The 14,380-nt window shown below is 38.2% G+C and overlaps 1 protein-coding gene across 2 annotated transcripts in view; it reads left to right on the top strand.

Moving 5' to 3' along the window:
* The window catches only part of LOC126415193 (GATOR complex protein MIOS), a 212,146-nt gene that overhangs the window by 19,330 nt on the left and 178,436 nt on the right, over positions 1-14,380 (top strand). For both annotated transcript variants that reach the window (XM_050083411.1, XM_050083412.1), the window contains 2 exons: positions 9,734-9,877; positions 10,025-10,222. In XM_050083411.1, coding sequence (XP_049939368.1) covers positions 9,734-9,877; positions 10,025-10,222 — 342 coding nt within the window. The remainder of the gene's footprint in view (positions 1-9,733; positions 9,878-10,024; positions 10,223-14,380) is intronic.

The following is a 14,380-nucleotide window of genomic DNA, read 5'->3' as shown; positions in this document are numbered from 1 at the left end:
ATCATTGTTTACACACCCATGTCATCATCACTGATAACAGTTTTGATGTGGACATTCTCAAAGAGGTCAAATCTACTTGTTGCCGTAAGATCCAATATATTTCATCATCAGTAGGGTTCTGAACTAACTGTTGTAGGTAGTTTTCACAGAAGGCATTTAATAATGTTTCACAGGATGTCTTATCGCTCCAACCAGTAACAAAACTGTAATTTTCCCAATTGATTTTTGGATGATTGATGTCCCCACCAATGACTACAGTACAATTAGGGGACTTATGTACAAGTGAACTGAGGTTTTCGCTAAAGTTTTAGACTTGTTAGTTAAGTATTTACATGTTCCATGGATTATTGTGCACAGTAAAGTGTAATGATGTGGAAAGAGTCATTTTACATTCACATCACAAATTAATTTGTACCTGTGGATATGTTCTGAACAGTTCTAAGTTTTATTACGGGGGTGGTTTGAAAAGTTCTTGGAACAGAATAGAAAAAAAAGTACATACATCACTAAAACTTTTTTTATTTTCCAATGTAGTCTCCTTGTGGATTAATGCACTTGGTCCAACGATGTTCCAATGCCTTGATCCCACCTCGAAAATGAGTTTCCTCCAGACCTGCAAAATGGTTGTGAACTCTGGCTATCAATTCTTCGTTTGAAGTGAATCTTCATCCACCAAGAAAGATTTTCAGTTTTGGGAAGAGATGGAAGTCTGATGGAGCTGTTTGTGTAATTTTGCCTTGGCAACAGCACATGTTTTTCATCCAACATCAAGAATCACGGCACCCATCTTGCAGATAATTTTTTCATTTTTAATTCTTCAGTTAAAATATGATATACCCTTTCAGATGACATGTGGCAAGCATGAGCAATTTCACACACTTTCAATTGGCGAGCCTCCATGACCACTTTCACAATGATTTCTGGAGTAGTGACACATCTTGGCCGACCGCTGCGCGGATCACCATCTAAGCTCTCCCGACGAAATTTAAATTCATTTGTCCACTTGGCAACAGTTGAATATGAAGGAGCAGAATCCTCCCATGTATTCTGGAAATCAGCATGAATGTCCTATGCTTACATATCTTGCTTATGAAGTACTTAATCGCTTCTCGAATCTCGATTTTTTTCCATCTTCGCAAATCACTATGTGGGAACAACAACAGAACCACGTCAATGCCACAGCTCTCTTCCAAGAGCACTGACATGGCACATGTGTACAGGCAGTAGTCCAATGAATATCACATGAACAACTTGTGCACTAGCACTTGTCCTCTAGTGGTGATTCCAAGAACTTTTCAAACCACACTCGTACATGAGGAGATGAGTCTGGTGGCCAGTAGAAGGATCCAATTATTTTATGCCCACACCTGATACTGAGTCTTGCCCAAACAATCTCATATGCACATTCAATTTCTATCTTGATGGATTCGTGTTTCTTGTCTACAGCGACAAATACACCATCTCCATTACCTATTTGCGTATCCTTTTGATACACACTTAAATTTTCTGCAAAAATATCAGTGCTGTCAGTTTCATGTTTCAACCGGCTTTCTGTACCTAGTATATGTAAGCTTCGCTGCTTTTCATGAATGCTTCAAACTCTGGCACTTTGTAGAAAATGCTTCGGCAGTTTACTGCTAGTATTTTAGAAGTATCACATGTGGGAGGTATTTTTGTGATCTTGCACTGAGACCTCTGGGTTTCCTACAACTATAGTTACCTGGATTGGATTGAGAGTAACCTAATCTGAAAAACCAATGTGTGCACTCCATATACAGTCAACTACCTGAGTAGCAGCCTCTGACATGTAGTGCACACCTGAACCTTTTAGGGGGACCCTACAGTTCTCAATCCTGTGGTGCAAGTCCAGGAAATTGCAGCCTTGCTTTTCCCTGGTTCAATCCTTCCACCCGATTCAGTACCAAAGGACCACTATCGATTCTGGAGACAAAGTTGCAAATTGTGAGTGTCATTTAAACTTCATTTTAAGGGAAAACTATATGTAATACAATATGTTAGTTGGAATATCTGCTACAGTCTTTAAATCACAAAAGCTGACTTTCTAAAAATTTTAGGTTATGCACAGACAATGATCGCTTCCAAAAATTCTCAAAACTGCATATTTGTTTGTGTTGATGTACAATGAAATTCTAGGGTGATCTACTCTTTTACAATGACTGTGAAGCACAAACGGTGTTTTGCTATGGAAAAAGTTATGTATCAAAACACTCGTACTAGTAACTTACAAAAATATAGTTCTGTAAGTATCCAAAAATTCTCAGAAATAACCTGTTTCTCACATAATTAGACAATGAAATTAGAGAACAGTTGTTTTGAATGAGGCTAGGGATACTCTTATCAAAAATTTTGAAAGAGCACAAATAAGTATCCAATATCCAATTGATGATAATAGTTAGAGTTTATCACGGTATTCATAGATGTTCGAAATTTCATGATTTATATAGCAATACAAGTGGGTATTGAAACAATCAATGAAAGATTATTTAGAAGCAATGCAAATGGTAAAATATATGAATCAGGAATTTCAAATTGACACACAAATCTTGTACAAGCAGTCTCACACAAAGTCGACTTTTATATATACATAAACATATGGACTATATGGATTTTTCACTTAACTTTTTCTCTGCCAACTTCTACGCTGGCATGTCGAAGAAGAACATTGTAGCTTGAGTTTATCTTGGTCAATCTTGGTCAAAATTGCTAAAATGTGCAGCACAAACAAAGAAAATTTTCTGCCTGTTGCAACTAACAATGTATTCTGTGTATAAGGAAAGAGTCTGCAGTGCATTCCTCATACAGAAATCGCATATGAATGATGGTTGTTTGTGCAAAGATTGTGTTATGCATTGTGAAAGGAGAAATGTCTGCCATCATGTACCACAATTTGACAGTGGCAGGATCGTTGCTGAGTGACACTGCAGTTTATTGGTCTGTGATATTACTGCTAACTGGGATCCCACAACTGCCATGTGAATATGGAATCAGTGGCGTCAGGAGACCATTCTCAATCCAACGCCGGATCTCAGGGGCCACACATAATTAGTACCCGTGAGGACAGGTACACTGTTCACATGACAGTGCAGGTTTGTAGACTTACGTTTTGTACCTCGAGTCTGCAAATGACCTCATTTTAAGCAAGGCAAGTATCCATGGGGACAGTGAGGAGAGGCTTGGATCACTGAGGATTTCCATCACAATGATCATTGATGCAGCTTTCTATGTTGTGGCTGCAGAGACAAGTGCATCACAGTGGTGTGTCTGAATGTAAAAGAGGGATACAAAGTCAAAAATATTGAAGTGAATTGTTACTACAGAATACTTCGCTCATAATTGTAACAGTCTACATATCCCGTCTAGTAAACTTTCAGATATTTATGAGAAATGTCGATGCGTTATTGAGCTATGTGCCAGACAAGAAGGTACATTCAGTAGTTTGTTGAGATTTCAGTGTAGGTTTCTTAAAAGATACATGCAGGAAAAGTGGATTATACCATTACTTGGGTGTTTCATCTCGTGTGCAACAAGATCATGGGACACTGATTAACAACTTTTTATAGATGGTGCTCAAGCTGAAACAGTTCATGTGTACCCAGTTGCTAAAGGACTATCTGATCATGATGCATAATTAACGGAAATAAACAGTATGGCCCCTTACAACCCTGAGGCAGATCATACAAAGCAGTGAGGATTATTAATGAGAGCAAGATACAACATTTTAAGAGTAAGCTAAAAGGAATGATATGGGATGAGGTATGTGTAGAAAGAGTTAAAGTCAAATTCAGTTTATTCTATAAAAATATTAGTAAATGTGTTCAATGTTTGAAAGTTGATTTCCTAAAAAATTATCCAGAATATCCACTTAAAAAAAAAAAAATTGAGATGAAAATCTAATAGTCATGGGGGATTGGAATGCAGTTGTAGGGCAAGGAGTAGAAGAAAAAGTTACAATAGAATATGAGCTTGGGACAAGGAATGAGAAAGGAGAAAGAATAATTGAGTTCTGCAATAAATTTCAGCTAGTAATAATGAATACTTTGTTCAAGGATCACAAGAGTAGTAGTTATACTTGGAAAAGGTTGAGTGATAAGGGAAGATTTTAGTTAGATTACATCATGGTCAGACAGAGATTCTGAAATCAGATACTGGATTGTAAGTCATACTCAGGAGCAGATATAGACTCAGATCACAATGTAGTAGTTATGATGAAGAGTAGACTGAAGTTTAAGAGATTAGTCAGGAAGAACGAATACACAAGCAGGTGTGATACAGAAGTACTAAGGCATGATGAGATACGCTTGAAGTTCTCTAAGGCCATAGATACCGCAATAAGGAATAGTTAGTAAGCAGTACAGTTTAAGAGGAACAGACATCTCTGAAAAGGGCAATCATGGAAGTTGGAAAAAAGAATGTATGTACAAAGAAGGTAACTGCTAAGAAACGATGGGTAACAGAAGAAATACTTCAGTTTATTGATGAAAGAAGGAAATTAAAAAAAATCAGGAATACAGAAATACAAGTCACTGAGGAATGAAATAAACAGGAAGTGCAGGGAAGCTTAGATGAAAAATGTGAAGAAATCAAAAAAGAAAGAACTGACTCAGCAGATAGGGAAGTCAAAATTACCTTTGATGGAATTAAAAGCAAGGGTGGTAATATTAAGAGTGCAACGGAAATTCTGCTGTTGAATACAAAGGAGGGAGCACATAGGTGGAAAGAGTACATTGAAGGTCTCTATGAGGGGGAAGAGTTGTCTGATGTGACAGAAGAGGAAATAGGAGTCGACTGAGGAGAAATAGGGGATCCAGTATTAGAATCAGAATTTAAGAGAGCTTTGGAGGACTTAAGATCGAGTGAGGCAGAAGGGATAGGTAGCATTCCATCGGGATTTCTAGAAACATTGGGGAACGGGCAACAAAATGACTATTCACATTGGTGTGTAGAATGTATGAGTCTGACAATATACCATCTGACTTTGATTCCGAAGACTGCAAGAGCTGACAAGCACGAGAATTATTGCACAGTCAGCTTAACAGTGCATGCATCCAAGTTGCTGACAAGAATAATATAAAGAAGAGCGGGAAACAAAATTGAGGATAAGTTAGGGGCACCAGAGAGGCAATCCTGACACTGTGATTCATGATGGAAGTAAGACTAAAGAAGTTTTGGGTCCACTCCTATTCCTTATATATTTGAATGATCTTCCACTTGATATTTAACAAGCAAAATTGGTATTTCTTGCAGATGATACTAGTGTTGTTATAAATCCCATTAGAGAGGAAGCAACAGAGGAGTTGGTAAATGACATTTTCCAGTGAATTATTAAGTTGTTCTGTGAAAGTTAGCTCTCCCTAAATTATGAAAAAACAAACAAACAAACAAACAAACAAAAAAAAACAAAAAAATCACACATCAGTTCTGTACAACAAATAGAGTCATGATTAGATTACAGATTGCATTCAGTTTTTGTTTCACAGATCCAAAAATCAGACAACTCTTGTGGGTGTGGAATATGTCAGAAAGTATAACATACAACATATAGAACACTTGAATATAATACTCACTTCCCTGATCATTTGTCAGGAGATCTTCCCTGATCATTTGTCAGGAGATTGTCAAAATATGTGAATACTGTACAGTAAACTGGAACTGAATATTTACAGAATTAATACATTGTCAGAATGAAACATAGTTATGCACTTTTAATAAATTTATTGTATACAAAATACCTAATTTTAACTGTTGTGACCAAGTGCTGTCGAAAGTGAAATCCAACAGACATTTTTTACTTAAGCTTTTCTAACAGTCCCTGTGAAGATATTCATCTTTAGAGCAGAAGGAGTTGCCTCTGAAAAAGTCTTTCAGACGCTGTTTAAACTGTGCTTTACCTGAAACCAGATTTTTAATTATTACTGGCAATTTATTGAAAATGTCTGTTCCTGAATATTGGACGCCTTTTTGGGTCAAGATAACGATTTTAGGTCTTTATAATTTTCTCATTCCTGGTATTGATACTATATTTTGAGCTATTGGTTGGAAACAGAGACATTATTTGTGACAAATTTCATTAAGGAATGAATATATTGAGAAGTAGCACAGCTCCTTGAACAGGTTTCTACTTGATGTTTTTGAATTTACACCATAAATGAGTCTTATTACATGCTTTTGCTCTCTTAAAAACTTTTTCTCAGTTTGATGGGTTACCCCAGAATACGGTCCCATATGATATGATAGAATGAAAGTAAGCAAAATATGCAGGTCTTTTTACTTTTATATCTCTGACATCATTCCCTTTGCAAATACAAACTTGTTTAGGTGCTTCAGCAGTTCTGTGATAGGCCCTTACCAATTGAATTTTTATTATGTTGTAATCCCAGAAATTTAATGCTATCAACCTCTTCGATCTGTGTGTCTTCATTTGTTAGACACATGCTGGAAGGAAATCTCTTACAGGTTCTGAACTGCTTACGGTGTGTCTTTTCTAAGTATAATGAGAGTGAATTACTTTTATACCATTTATTAATGTCAGTGAAAATTTGATTACAGCCATTTCTAGATCTGTACCTGACTTGCTATGTATTGCGATGTTTGTATCATCTGCAAAAAAAAAAAAAAAAAAAAAAAACTTAGCATCTGGAACTTCTGTTGCCCTGGCCAACACATTCTCCACATCTCTCACCCACTGAAAAATATTTGGCTCTGGTTTGTTGAGAGATTAGTATGACTGCTCTCACCAGTCACTACGATTAGTGAACTCCAGCATTGAGTTGAAGCAGCATGGAATGCCATACCCATTCTGTCATCCAAGTTTCAATTTATCAAAACTTAGCCAGCAGACTTAGTAAAAATTCGGACATTGTGTGTATCAGATGGAGAATACGTAGGTAAACAATTAGTAGTGCAGGTAGTCTCTTCCAGAGCCATTCAGATCCCTACCCTGCCATGTGTGATGAAGTCAAGGGAGGGCTGGTGTAACAGCCACAGTTATTGTTGAACGTTCTTTGCATCTAAATGGCTCTCCGAGATCTACATCTACATACGTACTCTGCAATCCACCATATGGTGCATGGCAGAGGGTACTTTGTACCACAACTAGCATCTTCTCTCCCTGTTCCACTCCCAAATGGAACGAGGGAAAAAATGACTGCCTATATGCCTCTGTGTGAGCCCTAATCTCTCTTATCTTATCTTTGTGGTCTTTCCGCGAAATATAAGTTGGCGGCAGTAAAATTGTACTGCAGTCAGCCTCAAAGGCTGGTTCTCTAAATTTCCTCAGTAGCGTTTCACAAAAAGATTGCCTCCTTTCCTCCAGAGACTCCTACCTGAGTTCCTGAAGCATTTCCGTAACACTCGCGTGATGATCAAACCTACCAGTAACAAATCTAGCAGCCCACCTCTGAATTGCTTCTATGTCCTCCCTCAATCTGACCTGATAGGGATCCCAAACGCTCGAGCAGTACTCAAGTATAGGTCATATTAGTGTTTTATAAGAGGTCTCCTTTAGAGATGAACCACATCTTCCCAAAATTCTACCAATGAACCGAAGACGACTATCCAACTTCCCCACAACTGCCATTACATGCTTGTCCCGCTTCATATCGCTGTGCAATGTTACGCCCAAATATTTAATTGATGTGACTGTATCAAGCGCTACACTACTAATGAAGTATTCAAACATTACAGGATTCTTTTTCCTATTCATTTGCATTAATTTACATTTATCTATATTCAGAGTTAGCTGTCATTCTTTACACCAATCTCAAATCCTGTCCAAGTCATCTTGTATCCTCCTACAGTCACTCAACGACGACACCTTCCCGTACACCACAGCATCATCAGCAAACAGCCGCACATTGCTATCCACCCTATCCAAAAGATCATTTATGTAGATAGAAAACAACAGCGGACCTACCACATTTCCCTGGGGCACTCCAGATGATACCCTCACCTCTGATGAACACTCACCATCGAGGACAATGTACTGGTTTCTATTACTTAAGAAGTCTTCGAGCCACTCACATACTTGGGAACCAATCCCATATGCTCGTACCTTAGTTATGAGTCTGCAGTGGGGCACCGAGTCAAACGCTTTCCGGAAGTCAAGGAATATTGCATCTGTCTGATACCCTTCATCCATGGATCCATGGTTCGCAAGATATCATGTGAAAAAAGGGCGAGTTCCGTTTCTCAGGAGCGATGCTTTCTAAAGCCGTGCTGATGCATGGGCAGCTACTTCTCTATCTCAAGGAAATTCATTATATTCGAACAGAGAATATGTTTGAGAATCCTGCAAAAAACCGATGTTAAGGATATTGGGTGTTAAGGAGATTGGCAGTAAAATGTTCCAAGGCTTGTCGTACTACACAAAGTGCAACAAAATCTTCATACTAGTGCGAGAAGCTTTCTCATTGATGGGCCTGATATCATCCTTCATTACATAATTGAAGCTAAAACCCAAACTTTTGCCTGCGTTCCTGACTATAATTACGTTTGTCTGTGCCAAGATATTTCCTGAAAGTAAAACTCATAGGTCACAAAGCTGTGCTCTCCTATTGGCTTAAAAATGCAGATTAAGAGACAATAATCACTTAGTTGTACATTCCCCTCCAGTGACTACCACATACATGTAAGAATTTCTTGGTCGCTACAACATTTTACTTTTTGTTCTTAGTCTGCACTCTAAGCAAGCTGCTGTTAGGATCCTTCTGAATGTGAGTTACCTACATAGTCTTGTCAGTACACTCTCCAAAGCATGCAGCTGAGATGTGTTAGATGATAATATCAGAGATGCAGTGTATCTTTGATCATTTCTATGGAAAGGCAGGCTGACTGCATTCAGTTCTTGTGATCTAGCCTGAACATTACTGTAGCTTGAAGTTATATTAACTCATCGTGTGTAACTGCCAAATCAGCTCTAGTTTGAAAGATTAGCTGCTCTTTTCCCATATGGTGTATGGATTGTGGCTTTGTGGTATAGGGATTGTGCCAGTTATTGCATTCAGCTAAAGTGACGCATGTGCTCCCCCCCCCCCCCCCCCTCCCCCCCCAAACACACACTCTTTTCTGACGTATTTCTCACCATTTAACAAAGACTGCTCTCATCTGTCGTAAATAACCAATTTTTAGACCAGTGCAGTCATTGTAAATTCTGACATATTTCTCACCATTTCTCACAGATTGATCTCATCTGTCGTAAATAACCAATTTTTAGACCAGTGTAGTCATTGTAATTTGTGGTGAAGTAATAGTGGAACATCACAATGTCTAGTATCTTTGAGTTAAAAGTCTGTTATATTTTGATATTTCTAGCTGTACTGCAGAATTAAGAAATCTGTGCTTTGATGTGACAGCTCCAAATCAGATTTCTACACCATCTTAGTGTATTATTGGACATCCGGTAAAATGATTTCTGTACTATACTTGAGTCAGCATAAAAAAATCCCTAACAGTTGCAGTGAGCTGTAGGTAGCGTATTATCGTGTCTACATCAACCAGTCACATAACATAATTTGTAAATGTCCCTACGACAAAACCTCTATACATGGCTGTTGTTTTTGCCAGCAGCCATTTGCACTTCACAGTTGAAAGCTGGGAACAGTGCTGCCAGCTTCAGGGATGATACCTTATGCTAACTCAACAATAGGTGTGTGCATTTAGCTTTCTTTTCGACTTTGGATAAAATCCTGTTTGATAATTTTTGTTCTTCTTGTAGTTATCATTACAGCAAAATACACAATGAGCGGCATAAGGTTGGAGGTACAGTGGTCTCGCAGTCATCCTACCAAGTTCATTACGTGGGGCACTGAAATTTATCTGTACGAAGTATTATCAAAAGCTGACACACCAAGAGCAACATGTGAGTATCTTTCAAAGGTATTGCATTTTAGTAAAAAGGTTCTTGTGATTTACAAATAAAAGCTGACAAAGGTTGCTTGTTGCTACCTAAAACATAACAGTTTTGTTTGAAAATATAAAATATACTTCTTCCTTTTTTCTGGTACAGGTATAAAGGTGTCAGACAGTACATATGCGAATCTGCTAGCCACAAATTCGAGCCATCACTACATCAAATGCATTGACATATTTCCTCACCCAGAACCGGATATCCTCCTGGCTGTAGGACAAGCGAGTGGCAAAGTAACACTCACTGCTTTTGGACCAACTGTCTTTGATTCCAGAGGGATTACTGGCAAGGAACTTGGTATGTATTACAAACCCCCCCCCCCCCCCCCCCTCTCTCTCTCTCTCTCTCTCTCTCTCTCTCTCTCTCTCTCTCTCTCTCCTCCCTCCCTCCCTCCCTCCCTCCCCCCTCTCTGTGTGTGTTTGGGGGGGGGGGGGAGGGAGGGAGATGGGGGACACATGTTTTGTTGTAATCTTGGAAGTGTGATACTTTTCAAATGTATTGGTAAGTTACTCAGTGAATATCAACTAACTGTCAAAATTAACTTTTTTCCTAATTAATTTTTCATTTTGCAGTGGAGTGTATGCCTATATGAAGCTTTCTGGTAGATTAAAACTGTATACTAGACTGAACTCTAACTCTGGACCTTTGCCTTCTATGGAAAAGTGCTCTACTGACTGAGTTACCCTAGCACAACTCATGCAACGTCTGTGCCTCTGATCCATTGCTATCATTGTGTGTACTATCATCGCTGTGGATAGTAGATACCATTAGTGAATTCTTTTTCCATTTCTTGTTTGGGACTTATGAGCAAAGGAGGCAATTGTTGGCTGGTTTTTACCCAAATGCGAAAATGCTGCTATTTACTGGTGTACTCTTTGTTGATGGCAGTTGTTGTGGGAGTTCTCTCATATTTTGTGGCAGAGTACTCATACTGTGAGTTGATCATTGGTGAACTGTTCACATTTCTGCCTGTGTACTCAGTGGATTAAATTAGTAGGAACACGACTTTTGCTGCGTTATTGGGTGTGTGGTACGGACCAGTATGCTGTTTTGCTGCATATACTTCTATATTTATGATGTAAAAAATTCAGTTCTACAATCACAGAGTGCATATACTTTTATACTTATTTTGCAAGCTTATTTGGAATATACTGTCTGAAACAGTGTCATCCAAGGAATCCCTTCAACACCTTCTTTATTGTTGTCAGTGCTTCTGCACATGGACAAACTCATCAAATACTTGATTGGTACCAGATATCTTTTTAGTTCTTCTACACCCTTTCATCAAATCTTACTGCTTGGAGAAGAGTGTCGAACCTCTGTTTGCTCATCGACACAATAAAAAAATCCGGTGTAGTCTTATCAGTGGCTCACAGTTCATCACTTTTGAGATACTGTGGCTTTTTCTCTCTTGTGAGGTATAAAACACCAAGGAAAGCAGACAAATCTTCAAAATCTGTATTTGGGCAGTCTTGAGCACTTCATGAATAAGCTGCTGCCATTCTGTTTAGTTGTTCATTTGTATGTTGTACAATGTGGCTTTTTGCACTAGAAGAAAATAATTTACAGCAATCCAGAACTGTTTCAAATGTTTGGCTCTCTCTTTACTAAACTTGGATGCTGTGTCCCAACGTTCTGATGATCAGCTTTTGCTGGAGGGGCTTTATGCTTGAACTTTTTTTTCCCCCTGTCCCTACCATGAGACACATCAGGATTTGCAGAAGTTGGAAGCAGTTACGGAATTACTGTCAGCCGGCTCCATTGCTGTGTTGATCTCTTCATGATCCAGTATCTGAAGAGATCAAGCATTCTATTTAGATATTTTCGTCTATTTGTTTTGTAGACAAGTCAGTAGGTGTTCGTCTGCCATGACACTCTTCCTGTGAAATTTTATGTATTTTTGCGTCTGAATGAGCTTGTCATGTTCTTGGTGTAAGCAACTGCTTATTTCAGTATGTAAAACCCAATATAAAAGCATCATGGGGGGTGTGGAAACTGTTGGTGGAGGGTTTGAGGACAGTATGTTACCATAGCTTGAGGCCGGGATTTATCTTTTAATGAACAAAGGCTGTGGCCGAAAGCTTTATATGAGTTTCTTTTAATCGTGTCTGTCTGCAAGTTGACTTGTCTTCTTTACGGTAAGTATCAATCTGTCTTTTCCTATGTTGTTGGTATTTCTACCTGGAGTTTCTGTTGTTTGAAAGACTTAATATATGCAGAATATGTCCAGAAGAAAACATTAACCTAGTTGCTCATTACTAGCACAGAGAAACAGACTAAAAGAAAAGCATCATAGTGTTTCAGCAATGCACGAGTAATTGTTGCATAACAGCTACTATATGAGAAAAAATCTGAAAATGTTCTCTTCTTGAAACAAAGCTGGAGCTAGCAGGCTTTACTTGAATTTGACCGATGAAAGACCTGTGGGCTGCAGGTTAGAGATATCAGAGAAAGCATTGCTAGGGTGACACTTCAGTATCTTTAAAATATGTTTAAATGTTTTAGTAAAATTGTGAATGTTAGCTTTTTTTCTCAAGAGTGGGTGATTAAAGTTTAATTTCTATTTACTTCTTGTATATTAGAAATGGACAACTGCCTGCATGAAGCGTCCTTTGATGTTGTGATGCATAGGTCTTACTGTTTTGAACAGAAGTTACAAAATAAATGCCGTAGAAGTGGAGAATTCAAACCTTTCCTGTTCGTCTGTGCCAGTACAATATCTCTTCTACAAGAAACTTTCAAGGGAAGACATCTGTGTACTGGAGAACTTTTTTGGAAGTTTACCATTGTATTTCAAGATCATAAACACAATAAAATTCTCTAGACAACCTCTAAAGCCAGATAATCAAAGTTTTCAAATACTTTTCATTGGTGTTTGAATAACAGTTGCATATCAGGAATAAGTGATTGTATATAATTTTCTTTTATTGACATGCTGAATGCTGTACTTTTGGTTCTTGTACTTCACATATTTACAGAATCTGATATATGTAAGGTTTTTTGTTTGTGAGCACAGTAATTCACCTGTAGAAAAGATTCAAACTCAGGATCTGTAAGTGTTTGAGTACTGTTCACATCTTCTATATATGTTTTTCACATTTTTTTTTCTGAAAGCTTAAATGTTTAGCAGTCTTTTCATTGTGCCTCTCTGCAGCTATGCGCCTCTTCCATTGATGAGTAGCAACGTATTCTTTTCATAATACTTTTGTTTTTCCATCCTTCTTTTGAATCCAGGAGTGGAAACCATCACAGTTGAAGCTAAAAATGTAATTTTCCTTTTTTTCTTTTCTATTTGTTTTTCATCTAATTTCTTACTCCAAACCTACTTCTTTTTAGTAGAATATACTGTTTGAAAGATAATCACCCTCTAAACAACAGTAGGCTTTCATCAATGCAGAGCTCTAGAATTGTGTGAATTTTATCCACAATGTTTCTAATTTTGAAGAACCTGTTTTCTTCATTGCTGGCAGAGTTGTCACTAAATGAAGCATTTTCAAAATTAAAAGAAAACAATATCTGCACATAATTTCTCTGAAAACTGTGTGATAAAGTGTAGTCCCTGGACCAGCAGTCACTAATTTTCAGTTTTCTTATATGAGTCATAAGCAGTCACATAGTAATGAAGGAATAGAGTCCTTCAAATCCTTTTTACTTCTACACTTACAATTGATACTACACTGATTCTCCTATATTTGAATTGGTACACACTGAGGTGACAATAGTCATAGGATAGCGATATGCACCTATACAAATCGTGATAGTATCATGTACACAAGGTATGTATGGGCAGTGCATTGGTGGAGATGTCATTTGTACCCAGCTGATTCATGTGAAAAGGTTTCTGATGTGGTTGTGGCTACACAACAGCAATTAACAGACTTTGAACACGGAATGGTAGTTGTAGCTAGATGCATGGGACATTCCATTTTGGAAATTGTTAAGGAATTCAATATTCCAAGATCCACAGTGTCAAGAGTGTGCCAAGCATACCAAATTTCAGGCATTACCTATCACCATGGACAACTCTGTGGTCAGTGGCCTTCACTTAACAACTGAGAGCAGTGGAATTTGCATAGAGTTGTCAGTTCTAACAGACATGCAAAACTTCGTGAAATAACTGCAGAAATCAATGTGGGATGTGGACAAAAGTATCTGTTCGGACAGTGTGGCAAAATTTGGTGTTAATGGGCTATAGCAGCAAACCACTGATGTGAGTGCCTTTGCTAACAACATGATATCACCTGCAGCACCTTTCCTGGGATTGAAACAATATCAGGGGGCCCTAGAAGACTGGAGGACTGTGGCCTGGTTAGCTGAGTCCTGATATTTCAGTTGGTAACAGCTGATGGTAGGGTTCGAGTGTGGTGCAGACCCCATGAAGCCATGGACCCAAGTTTCAATAAGGCATTGTCCATGCTGGTGGAGGCTCCATAATGGTGTGGGCTGTGTTTACAT

Source organism: Schistocerca serialis, chromosome 1 (assembly GCF_023864345.2).
Source record: "Schistocerca serialis cubense isolate TAMUIC-IGC-003099 chromosome 1, iqSchSeri2.2, whole genome shotgun sequence".
Lineage (NCBI taxonomy): Eukaryota > Metazoa > Arthropoda > Insecta > Orthoptera > Acrididae > Schistocerca > Schistocerca serialis.
Note: the sequence above shows the minus strand (reverse complement) of the source record. Positions and strands in the feature narration are given on the sequence as shown.